Source organism: Epinephelus lanceolatus, chromosome 16, assembly GCF_041903045.1.
Source record: "Epinephelus lanceolatus isolate andai-2023 chromosome 16, ASM4190304v1, whole genome shotgun sequence".
In the NCBI taxonomy this organism is placed as follows: domain Eukaryota; kingdom Metazoa; phylum Chordata; class Actinopteri; order Perciformes; family Serranidae; genus Epinephelus; species Epinephelus lanceolatus.
In genome coordinates, this window is record NC_135749.1 from 30141978 (window position 1) to 30154908 (window position 12931).

Consider the following 12931-nt stretch of genomic DNA (forward strand, 5'->3'; position numbering starts at 1 on the left):
TTTTAGTAATTGTAGAGAACTGACTCATAATGTAGGAGTATCAGTAGTAGTATCAAAGACGCAGAACTAGTAAAAAGACTTTGAACTGTTCGCTGTAGCCATTTGACTGGAAAATGGCAATTGTTGTTTGTTGTTATGTGACAACACACGTCAGTGGGGCTGTAAAGTTTGTCTGATTACTAGTTTGAGACCTCCATTTTAGCCAACTGTAATTTAGTAACATTTTTAAATAAGCAGCCTCTTATTTTTAAAACAGGCAGAGAGAGACCCCGGGGATTAACAGTGTGGGGATCAGCACATTTTCATATCTAACTCTGTGAATTAAGGGTTTATTTTAACCAAACCAGAGTTGGTGATTGTTGGATCAGTGGACTAACTATCTAGATGACCAAAAAGACTAACCAAAATGGTTCTGGCAAGTTTTATTTTGTTTCTGTTGAGTTTGAATGAAGTGTGTTTAACGATGGGTTAAAAAGACAATTAAGTTAAAGACAGTCTTAGCTCTGTGAAAGAGGGAAACGTGGATTGTTGTATTTTTCTGTTTAATAAGGAAAACAGGTATAAGACTAGTTCCTTTCCTTTTGTGAGTTTATTTTTTTTAATTGGATACATATGATGGTAGTGAAGTCCCTCCTTGAACACATCTCCCGGCTGAAACTACAGGGGGTAACACAAAAGTACCCTAGCAACTTACTTTTTATCAGATGATGACACTGTATCATAAATCCAGCAATCCTCAATTCTTTCAGAATAATATTCAGTTAAAAATATATCTTCTGAGAAATAAATACCTAAAGACAGCAGCTCCTGCAGCATATTCCACTTCTTCACTGTAAATTTATTTGTTCCAGACACTCGAAAGTCTTCACAACATAGCAAATGACACCACTTCCATGTCATTCTATTGCATTCAGTGCCTTCAGTTTGAAGACTCTTAATCCACATTGGACTCTGCTAAGAAGCCGAGCTGCCTAGGACCAAGCTACAAACTTTTGAGGGCCATCTTTAAGGTTTATTGCAGTTCGGCTGATACTAAAAATATGGTTTTCAGAGAAGTATTCTTTTGATTCAAGGTGGAGTTTCTCAGTCACTGACAAAATTAAAGATATTATATAACTCCCAGGTTACTATGTCAAAATGGCGTTCTGAATCAGTGTAGACAAATACTTTTGCAAGATCAGCTTTTGACCAACAGAAACAAAAAACATTTGATGAACTTTCTTCTGAAATTATCATCACTTAATATACAGTACAGGCCAAAAGTTTGGACACACCTTCTCATTCAATGCGTTTTCTTTATTTTCATGACTATTTACATTGTAGATTCTCACTGAAGGCATCAAAACTATGAATGAACACATGTGGAGTTATGTACTTAACAAAAAAAGGTGAAATAACTGAAAACATGTTTTATATTCTAGTTTCTTCAAAATAGCCACCCTTTGCTCTGATTACTGCTTTGCACACTCTTGGCATTCTCTCCATGAGCTTCAAGAGGTAGTCACCTGAAATGGTTTTCCAACAGTCTTGAAGGAGTTCCCAGAGGTGTTTAGCGCTTGTTGGCCCCTTTGCCTTCACTCTGCGGTCCAGCTCACCCCAAACCATCTGGATTGGGTTCAGGTCCGGTGACTGTGGAGGCCAGGTCATCTGCCGCAGCACTCCATCACTCTCCTTCTTGGTCAAATAGCCCTTACACAGCCTGGAGGTGTGTTTGGGGTCATTGTCCTGTTGAAAAATAAATGATCGTCCAACTAAACGCAAACTGGATGGGATGGCATGTCTCTGCAGGATGCTGTGGTAGCCATGCTGGTTCAGTGTGCCTTCAATTTTGAATAAATCCCCAACAGTGTCACCAGCAAAACACCCCCACACCATCACACCTCCTCCTCCATGCTTCACAGTGGGAACCAGGCATGTGGAATCCATCCGTTCACCTTTTCTGCATCTCACAAAGACACGGCGGTTGGAACCAAAGATCTCAAATTTGGACTCATCAGACCAAAGCACAGATTTCCACTGGTCTAATGTCCATTCCTTGTGTTTCTTGGCCCAAACAAATCTCTTCTGCTTGTTGCCTCTCCTTAGCAGTGGTTTCCTAGCAGCTATTTGACCATGAAGGCCTGATTCGCGCAGTCTCCTCTTAACAGTTGTTCTAGAGATGGGTCTGCTGCTAGAACTCTGTGTGGCATTCATCTGGTCTCTGATCTGAGCTGCTGTTAACTTGCCATTTCTGAGGCTGGTGACTCGGATGAACTTATCCTCAGAAGCAGAGGTGACTCTTGGTCTTCCTTTCCTGGGTCGGTCCTCATGTGTGCCAGTTTCGTTGTAGCGCTTGATGGTTTTTGCGACTCCACTTGGGGACACATTTAAAGTTTTTGCAATTTTCCGGACTGACTGACCTTCATTTCTTAAAGTAATGATGGCCACTCGTTTTTCTTTAGTTAGCTGATTGGTTCTTGCCATAATATGAATTTTAACAGTTGTCCAATAGGGCTGTCGGCTGTGTATTAACCTGACTTCTGCACAACACAACTGATGGTCCCAACCCCATTGATAAAGCAAGAAATTCCACTAATTAACCCTGATAAGGCACACCTGTGAAGTGGAAACCATTTCAGGTGACTACCTCTTGAAGCTCATCGAGAGAATGCCAAGAGTGTGCAAAGCAGTAATCAGAGCAAAGGGTGGCTATTTTGAAGAAACTAGAATATAAAACATGTTTTCAGTTACTTCACCTTTTTTTGTTAAGTACATAACTCCACATGTGTTCATTCATAGTTTTGATGCCTTCAGTGAGAATCTACAATGTAAATAGTCATGAAAATAAAGAAAACGCATTGAATGAGAAGATGTGTCCAAACTTTTGGCCTGTACTGTATGTATATACTATTTAATCTTTTTTAGGGCCTGTGGCTTAAGAAAGCACTTAATACAAACAGTACTTGTTATGGGTGATATGACAATATACACCATGACCTGATAAAGACACTATTCTGCTGTACCATTGCTATAACAAGGTAGCTATGATATAATATTGCTATGAGATTTCACATATTGTGATGAGACTGTGTCCACATGGCCCAGCTCTATAGTGTACATGATCATATTGCACACAAACTAAACAAAAACATAGTGACTTTCTTACCGAGCTGGAGGTGACCAGGACAAGTGTGGATGTGGGGTTGCGCAGGAGAACTGCACCGTTGGTGGCGGCCCCGTTGATGGGGACGGGGACCTGCAGGCCTGGGGGACCTGTGTGTTGGGGCTGGCTGTGCTCTCTGGACCTGCTCCTCTCTCTCCTCCCTAACGGGCCGTCAGAGAACTTGGCCAGGGGAACATCTGGGTTGCGAACAATGACTGGGGAATCACGGAGGGGCACAATGCGGCGTGGAGAGGGTTCCTGCGGCAGTGGGGAGGGAGGAGTGGGAGACACAAGCATGGGTGGAGGCGTGGAGGCAGTGGAGGATGGTGGCCTGCTGGTGGCGCTACGAGGCCGGGGGAAGGAGAGTGAGGAGGGGGTTGTGGGCTGACTCTGGGGGGAGAGGACTCTGAAGGCGGCGGGGCTATGGCCAAGGGCCGGGTCTCCCACCACCCCTCCACCCATACCCACCAGTTGCTGTTGCTCAGGTTTGTTCTGGTAGTCCTGGATCGCGGGCAGAGGAGGGGGTGGGTGGGAGTCGAGCTTCCTCTTGCTGGGGCTCATGGGGACTGTGAAAGTGAGATTGGTCTGAAAAGTGGGTACAATCCCAGACAGGTGGCGCTCCCGTTCAACACCTGGCGTACCCATCTTAGTGCCGCTAAGTTGGCGATGGCGGCGTGGAGTAAGTGAGGCAGGAGCAGTGATGGGGCTGAAATTGGCAGGACGAAAGCCGAAGAGCGGAGAGGGTGAGGGTGATGGGGTAGGGGAGAAGGGCGACTGGTTGGAGATAGGGGAGTATGAGGGCGTGCCTGAGCGGGAGCCCCCCAGGGAGACCAGCATGGTCGCTGCCTCACACTCATCAAAGTCAAAACGAGAGAGGTCCTGGGGGAGCAGAGAGGGAAGGACCAGACGGGGGCGGGAGTCTCCTCCACGGCTGCTGGCCTCGCTGCTTTCACGTGACGTCTCATCCCAGTCAAACTCTGAGCTAGCTCTCCCTCCGCTCAGTCGGAGGTCAGATGGCGTCAGGGTCCCTGTGCTGCTAGCTCCCCCTCGTTCCCGACTGCCTCCACTGGCTTCCATCTCCTTGGTCCTCATTGAAAGGTGTCTGGAGCAGTATCCTCGGCGCTGGGACTCTTTAGAGCAGCCCTCCCTGGAGCACAGCCTCCTCCACTGCTTCCCATTGAACTTCTTACGGATGCCTGTTGGCGTACACACCACATCGCCCTTCTTGTACTTTTGCTGGGCAGCTGTCAGTGGGGTGCGGGAACGCGAGGAGGAGGAGGAGGTTGAACCTGATCCGGATCCACTGCCACCACCTGCTCCTCCACTGGAAGAACCTCCTCCTGAGACCTTCTCTACTCTAGAGGAGGATGCAGTGGAAGAGGAGATGGGAGGAAGGGGAGGGAGCTGAGGGGTGGTAATGACAGCACCAGCTGCTGCAACTGCTGGGTCAAGGCCTAATAAGACAGGTGAAGGAGGGGGGTGGGGGTTCAAGGCCAGGTGGGCAGGGGGAATCCCGATGCCCCGCACCACAGACAGGTGGGGATTGAGGTAGCCAGGTGGGGGCTTAGAGACAATGTGGCGGTGTTGGGGGATTGCCATTGGTTTGGCCCCAGGTACGATCGCCCCCATTGGGAGCATGTTAAAGTGGGATACCTCCATGTCTTCTTCGGGGGTGAGTGGCATGTATGGGTGGTGTTGCTGCTGTTGTTGCTGCTGTTGCTTTGCACTGTTCTCCCTTTCTCGCTCTCTTTCCCTATCTCTTTCCTGTATTCTCTGGAGGTCCCTCTCCCTCTCTAAGTCTTTCTCAATTTCCCACTCTCGGCCTGGAGCCAGGCTGAGGACTGACGCTGGGGTTACTGGGGAGGTAATGTTGTGGCCCGATGTGGAAGAAACAGGCACCATGCCTGGGTAGGGGATTCCTCTCCCCATCACTGACCCCACGCCGGGTGTCATCCCCCGGCTCAAACGACACACCTCCTGCTCCACATCTATTTCCTCCCTGTCCTCCCGCTCCCTTTCCTTCTCTCTGCCCCCCTCTTCTCCATCTCGCCCTCCTCCAGACGGTAGATCCAGGTCCCAAGGTGGCACCAGAAGCCGGAGTGTTTGTCGTGAGACCCACACTGCCTGGGTACCACCAGCTGTCCCTCTGCCATCCTCTTCCTCATCCACAGAGTGAGGTCTTTCCTCAGACAGCAGGACACGGTAGCGGTTGGCCACTGCAGGGTGTGTGTCCACTTGAGTCACCACACCTTCTCTGTACCACTGCCACTGACCCTCACCTCCCTCTTCATTGCCAAATGGCACGCAGGCACGAGTGCCAACAGGAATTGGATGGACACCAGGCGGCGGGGCATCTAGAATAATGTCCACCACCCCTGGGGGGCTGTCATGTCGATACGGATAACGGCACAGTGTCTTCTCACCGTTCAATTGCACCTCCAGGCTTCCATATTCCCCGCTGACCTTACGGACCACCCCAGCCCGGAACACCAAGTCAGAACACCCCCCTTCTTCCCTCCTTTCACCTCCGCCTTCCTCGTCACTTCTTCTCCTGCGCTGGCGGGCAAGGACACGCTGATTCTTCAGCCCTTTGGCGAGGGCGTCAGACAGCGCATCAGGGAGACTGGGTGGTGCGTGTGTAGACATCTGTGTGAGGGCGTGTGAGTCGCCGACTACCTCCAGGTCAGCTGAGTGCTCACTGGCGGTGTCTGTTGAGGAGCAGCGGGGCAGGGGGCTAGGTAAAACTCGGTCTTGATCTCTCATCTCTTCACCTCCTCCAGGCCTTTCCCTGTCTCCTCCTAGAGACAGGGTAGGGGGTCCTGGGGAGCCGTCCTGAGGCCCCTCCCTGCCAGTGGTCCTGCTGTGGAAGTCATCCATCAGGCTCCTGCTCTGATTGTTGCTATCAGAGTGCAAGACACTGATGTCGCTTCCCGAACCTGTTGACCCGTGGTTAATGACCCCACCACTAAGAGGAAGAGGAGGGGGTGTGCTGGATGAGGGGTTGCTATGGTTACCAGTAGCAGACAAGCAGTGTTCAGAGGTGTACTTCTTTTTGGGAACACGGGCTTTGAAGGTGGCTGTTTTTCGGCTTGAGGCAGGGTTTGGGCTGTTGTTGGCGCTTGGTGTACTGCTGTTACTGCAACTGCTACCACCACTGTCACTGTGACTGCTGCCGCTCACAGCTGCCCTCCCTGATCTATCATCCAAAGATGTCAGAAATTTTCCAGAATCCATCACAAGTGTCGTCTCTGACAGTCCTTCTCTGTGAAGCCCCTCCCCCTCTGAAGTGTCCCGTGCTCTGATTGGATCTGTCTGCGAGGACTCTGAGTGTGAATTAGAAGAAAATGAAGAGGAGGGTGTTCGGTTTTGTGGGGATCTGCTTCTGTCTCTGTTCTCATCTGAGTCTCTCTTCTCCCCTCCTTCAGGGGCATCCCCTGCTCCGCGACGCTTCCCCCCTTTGGCCCGGGTGGAGGGAGGAGAGCGCCGGCCCTGCTTTTTAATCGGCTTCATCTTTTCATCTAGCTTGCCTTTTCTCCAAACAAGTCTTTTTATTTATTTATCCCAGAGATACTCTTTGGCGTTCCAATCTTGCTCTGCCTTGTTTTTCTTCTCCCTCCGTCCTATTCTCTTTAGTTTCCTCCTCTGCCAGGGCCTCTCTCTCTCATCCTGTCTTGTCTTTGTAGCGCGACTTCGGCACTTGCCCACCTTATTCCAGAGACTCTGGAAAAAAAGGGAAGAGGGAGTGTGGGTTACTCATGTGGCAAACACATTCAGACATGCACAAAGCCCATTCACCAATGAAAGATAGCTACTAACTTCATGGCCGTGAGAGGAAAAGTGACTGTTCAAATAAAAATCAAACACCTATGAAAACACTGAACTGACATCGAAGTAATTTAAAATGAATCAAAAATTTTAAAATAATTTAAAAACAGAAAAGCCGCACTTTGTGACCCTAAAAAGTAAGAGTAATGAACAGTGAAACGTTAATTCTAAAAAACAAATTCCCCGCTAAATGATGCACCATCATACGGGAGTAGTAATGAAAATGACTCATCTACAAATTCATTACACATGAATTCATTACATAACAGGTTCTACTCACATTACACAAGGCCTGCATCCATACCAGGTACATATTGAAAACAGGAGGCCATATTGTAGGGTAAACACAATGTAGGCTCACAACACAGTATGGAAATAGTGAGGAGCACTTTGCAATTTGCCCAGACAAGCCTTTCTGCATGCACACACTCTCTCTCACACACACTACTTCTTGGCCGGGGCAGTAGAGGCGGGGGAATTCCTTCTTTGCTCGCATACTGAAACCCTCCCTTTCTCTCTCTCTCTCTCTCTCTCTCTCTGTGGCGACCTTTATCTATGTATTTCAAAGCAGAGTCAATCCGCCCCTACAAACTCCATTTCCTGTGGAAGACCATTACCTAACTTCCCGTTACTTTATTCCTCCCTCTCTCTCACTCTTTGCTACTATTACGCTTTCATTCTTATCCCCTGCCTGCCTGCCTTCTCTCCTCTCTGATATTGATTTCTACCTCTCATCTCTCCTTTTCTCTCCTCTCCTTCCACTTAGTCTCTATCCTCATTTTGTGCTGCAGCCAGCCAGAAAAGCAGAGTTGTTCCGAATAATTGTTATTCCACACCAGAGTCATTCAGTATCGCTCTTAGCCATGCCAGAGTCATTCAGAATATCTCCTATTCCACACCGGACTCATTCACAGTTCTGCCTCCGTTCGGAAAGTAAAACAGATTGATTTTGCTGACTTGTTGAACGGGGAGACTGTTGTCATTTAACTGGTTTGTTTGCTGTGTGGCTGATACGCGCGGGACTTGCCTCGGGTCCTCGCTGCTGTGTGCTCTGCCTCATTTCTTCCAATACAGAAGTCTCCACAGAGCTACGAGTGCCAGAAAGACGTTAACAACAAGTGTATAAGAGAAGAGAATAAAAACAGCCCCTATATGCTCTGTCGTCTTTCAGAAATCCCTCACTCCAACTGTGAAATTCACTGTCAAAATGTTCTGGATTGATGTCTATCACCCGCCACTAGGCATGTCTACTTGTCAGTGACTGTTTGACTGTCTGTTAACTTCCATGTCTGCCTGTCTGTCCCTGTTTTACATCCATCCTCCCACCAGTCTCTTTCTCTCTGTCTGCCTGTCTCTTTTCCCTTCTGCTGCCTTCCTGTTTGTCTGTGAAGGCCTGCATTCATTCAGGTCCTTTTAATATCTGCCACATCATATGGGCTACAGAGAAATCCATTTTCAGAGATGAGTACTGCCTGTCTCAAGGCCACACACACACAGCAAACATCTATGTGATGATAGTTGATGGTGCACACGGAGAGCTAGAGAGCTAATAGCCACCACTGTGCTCTATGTAAATCCCTATTTAGGACAGACAGCCGTAGAGCAGCCACCATAAAATTATTTGGCAGCCGGCCTTACTTGGTCACGATAGAGGTATGCTACGTGTGTTTACTCAGTAGTGCACTGTGTACAACAGCTGGTGTCAGAGTCATGGGCCTAATGATAACAGCTTAAAGACAAACTGACGCAACTGACGCTCCCCTTGGTGAAATATGGAGCAAGGAAGTCCATATGGAAGCTATAGTAGGCCTCCTATATTTCATGCTCACTGATCAAAGCTGAGCACTGTATGCTCATCAGGTATACACCATGTGCTGGTATTAAGTTCTGTCTTATTTTACTTGCAGAAAAGCTTTCATACATTCCCACAAATACATAGTAAACATGACTGTAGACAGCGGCATCAAGCTGATGTAAGTCACACAAGGTGACAATAATATAACTGCTGCTTTTCTGGTTGCAAAATTTAGTTCAGCTAAGCAATTGTCCAAGTAAAGGTCACAATTTAATCACTTTTTCAACCAGGTGGTTATATGTTTAGATATATATTATAAAACTGCATATGCCTTCCATAATGTTGGCAAACCTTGGCATAAACCCGCTATAATTCACTGTCGCACATACAGAGTTTAGCAGTGACCTTTTCACACCTTTCAGTCCCTTCAAATCATTGTTAATGAGATATTTTTGACCCTCACCAAACTGCATTATATTTAAAAGTTTTGTCATCTGCACACACCCCTTTCTAAAAGTGTACAACAGGATTACTACAGTGCTTTACTCACAACAGGCCGGGGTGTATAAATATATTGACATAATCATAATCCAGAGCAGATAACAGCTGTTAATTTATCTAGACAAGGCCCAAAGCACAAAATGCAAACTACAGAAGGTGATGTCGTCACCTCTGGTTTAGCTGGATAGTACCGTGTATGTGTCAAGCCCTCGTAGTACCGCGATTACTACCAGTTTTACTCCACAACACAGCAGGCCGTGGCGTGCAGCGACCAGGCCTCAACTACACACAAGGCCGCTTGGAAATCCTCAACTCCCTGTCACCGGGAAATAACCGGTTTAACGGGCATATTAACCCTTAATACCATGTAATACGACCCATATTCCCTGTGCTGCATGACACTGTGAAATGTCCCAAACAGATGAACGCGTTAACTTTGTCAATCCACTCCAGTCACACACAACACAGCGACAAACAGCAGACAAAGTCGGTTTGTTTGGCCCATCCGAAAGTGACAGTCGTCAGAAAACGTAGCTAAAGCTGCCCCGATAACTTTGTATTCACCCTCGTCGTCGTTTGCAGTATTGCAACCGAGGTACAAGAAAGAGAAAGTGTCAATATGTGGCCACAAACTAGTCCAAGCACAAGGCCCCTCGAGCCCCTCGGAAATACATTAATTCAAACAGCCACGTTGATTCAAGAAAGAGGAAGAAAATATGTTGAGAGAGAGGAGGAGGGAATGACAAGCGAGTTTTCGAGGGTTTGATACAACGCAGGAAAAAATAACAGTTGTTCTAGGAAGTCCAACGGCAGTTATGGCGTTGAATTTATTTCTAGTGGAAAAGTTTCAAGCTCACTATGTCTATCCGCACCGCTCCCTTTTTTTCGCAGAAGACACCCAATCCGCCCTCTACTCCTCTCCGTAGGCCACCCAGATATCGGAAAATATGCTGATCAGCTCAACTGCTAATACTGTTTATGGCCACAGTAAACATGAACAACGTTAGCAGCTCGGCAAAAGCACAACAAGCCCCACTGCAGTGCTGCAGGAGAAAGATTTGTGGGCAGCTTATACTCACCAGAGCTATTATAGTACCCCTGTGTGAATCTCTGTTGAGTCCGCCGGGTAAAATAGGGCAGGGTGGCCGGTCGTCCGAAGCTGCCAATTAGCGGCCGTTCATGTTTCTCCGGCAAAGCAACTTAAAAGGAGGAAAAACTACTGCCCTGTACATTCTACACTACAGTCGCAAAATGGTGAATGAAGCCCCAAAGCCTTGACAACCAGCCCGTGCGACCAATCGCGGAGCACGAACGCGTACAGTAGCCAATAGGATGCCGCGGAAGGGGAGCGGGGGCGGGGTCACGCGTCAAAGTAAAATTGAGCGACGGCGCGCCGCAGCCAATCACAGTGTGGGAAAACACAGAACAGCTGTTGGGAGAGCGAGGCTGCGGCGGCCAATGGGGCTCCTCTGTGGGCATGTCTGTGACTTCCACAGGCACGCAGGACGGGATTGAGATCTTTCTCTCTTCTTCTTCTTCTTCTCATCCCCTCTTCATTTGTCTACAAACATGAATAGACAGACGGTGGACTGTCTGTCTTATTCAAACAGGCTGGACTTATGTCAGCCGACAAAAAAACACTGACATGACACTGTCAAATTTAATATAGCTTATCTCTCAGGCTGCCTCGTGCATTATAACTTCAACTTACACTCATATAACAGCTTTAACAAATTTTACAAATTATAACTATTTACCAATTTATCTGTATGCATGCAGTGTCTCCATTATGATCCATGTGAGCCACAGGTTGAGTGTAGTTTCAGACAAACCACACAGAACACCAACTCCCAAATTCTCATGCCTTCTCTCCATCCCCTCTCATAAACTCACTCTCTCTCACTCCCTCCCAGCTAATCAGAGGCGCTCTAAACAGCACAGCATCCCTATGTCCCGCCCCCTCCACCAATCAGGACAGCCGCTGCAGCCTATACGTCACCAGAGCAGCGTGCGATTGGCCAAGAGGGCCGGGGTCTGCAGGCCAATGACCGAATGCTGCGGTGAGGTCATTATGCTTGTTGCCATCAGCTTGGCCAAACAGGAAGAGTGAAACCCCAGTGAGAAAGTTGGTCCAAACGTAGGATTATGGTTCCTAAGAGAGTGACCCATATACACCGTGGGCCTCCCTGCACATTATACACACAAACACACACACACACACACATACACACACACAAACACGCTGTGAGCGAGCAGGGAGTTGTGCATGTGTATGAGTAGGTACAGGCTGTAATACACTAATGAATACAGGACAACATGCAAACAGGCTGGAAAAAAATACAGTTAAACACGCATGAGTACGCACACAAACACACACACACTTACGTGTATGCGCAGCACACACACAAGCAACACAGTGGCGTCCCGCTGTGATTTCATAAGACACTAATGGTGTGTGGATTGCTGTGTAGCAGTGTGACTCGCTGTTTCTATAGCTTACAGGCACAGATGGCGAGTTTGGTCAATGATGATACAGAGCTGGCTGGTTGCGGCATTGCAGTCTGCCTGCACACACACACACACACACACATGCACACAGGCGAGCGGGTACACTTGCCACATTTACACACAACTGGGTGCACGCATACAAGCAAGCACCTACACACACACAGCACGCGCAGTGGAGTTATAACATGCCTAGGCGTTACATAAGACGTACGTGTACTGGAACGCACACACACACTGCGCCTAGCCCTGTGCAATCACACACACACACACACACACACACACACACACACTTCTTTGTATATTGTGCAGACTAGCCTCGTTGGAACATACAGACATGCACTGTTGCACATACAACAAACTACAGTACAGGTTTATTATTAGAATTTAGTTTGCATATTCATGCACAGGCAACCCCTCTACCCACACACACACACACACACAGCATTCATTTAATTACTGTACATACATCATGGCTGTAACATATACAACTTGTGACTCATAAATCTCTGAAAAATGCACCAAACACACACACAGACACACACAGACACATGTGAGTGCAGAGTGAGTGGGATCTCCAGACATCTCCCACACCCCTGATAGTGAAGCACTGCAGTCTCTGTCTCCCTCTAACTGACTGCTCATTCACCATAGACGAGTGTGTGTTCAGAAATGTAGGGCGAGTACAGCTAGCGCGCAACTTTGAGGGGCGGCTGGTTTCGTAAGGTGCCATCGAGAGACATTAAAGAGACCTGAGACTGAAGACTCAGAAGAGCTTTAGCATGAGACTGGAGATGAGAGTGTGAAAGGAGACTTGAGTGGTAAAAGGTAGATGTTAGACAGACGGCGAAGAGAATTATGAAAGACAAAGGGAGAGGCATGAATCACGCCGGCGACAGGAAGAGACAGATAGAAGTGGACACAGAGGTAGACTAAGAGACTGAGAGTGACTCTTTGCTGCAGACGTCGAGCGGTTTGTGAATGAGTGCCATAAATCCGGCTGGTATTAGCACCTCTGAGCACTTTCTAAGAATGAGGCAGAGAGCTGTGGCTAAGCCCCCCAATCCCAGTCACTTTACACTAAATGCATTATGGCCACTTAACTGCTAAACAGCTCCAGGGACCCTGCACTGTACCTGACCCAACACTCTAACACTCTCTAA

General features: G+C 47.9%; 1 protein-coding gene across 7 annotated transcripts in view; it reads right to left on the reverse strand.

The window, feature by feature from the left end:
• Positions 1–11117, reverse strand: part of cica (capicua transcriptional repressor a) — a 51830-nt gene extending 40713 nt beyond the window's left edge. For all 7 annotated transcript variants that reach the window (XM_078175857.1, XM_033636355.2, XM_078175856.1 and 4 more), the window contains exons 1-2: positions 10343–11117; positions 3146–6862 (exon numbers count right to left, since the gene is read on the reverse strand). In XM_078175857.1, coding sequence (XP_078031983.1) covers positions 3146–6652 — 3507 coding nt within the window. In that variant the 5' untranslated portion in view covers positions 6653–6862; positions 10343–11117. The remainder of the gene's footprint in view (positions 1–3145; positions 6863–10342) is intronic.
• Between the last annotated feature and the right edge of the window lie 1814 nt (positions 11118–12931).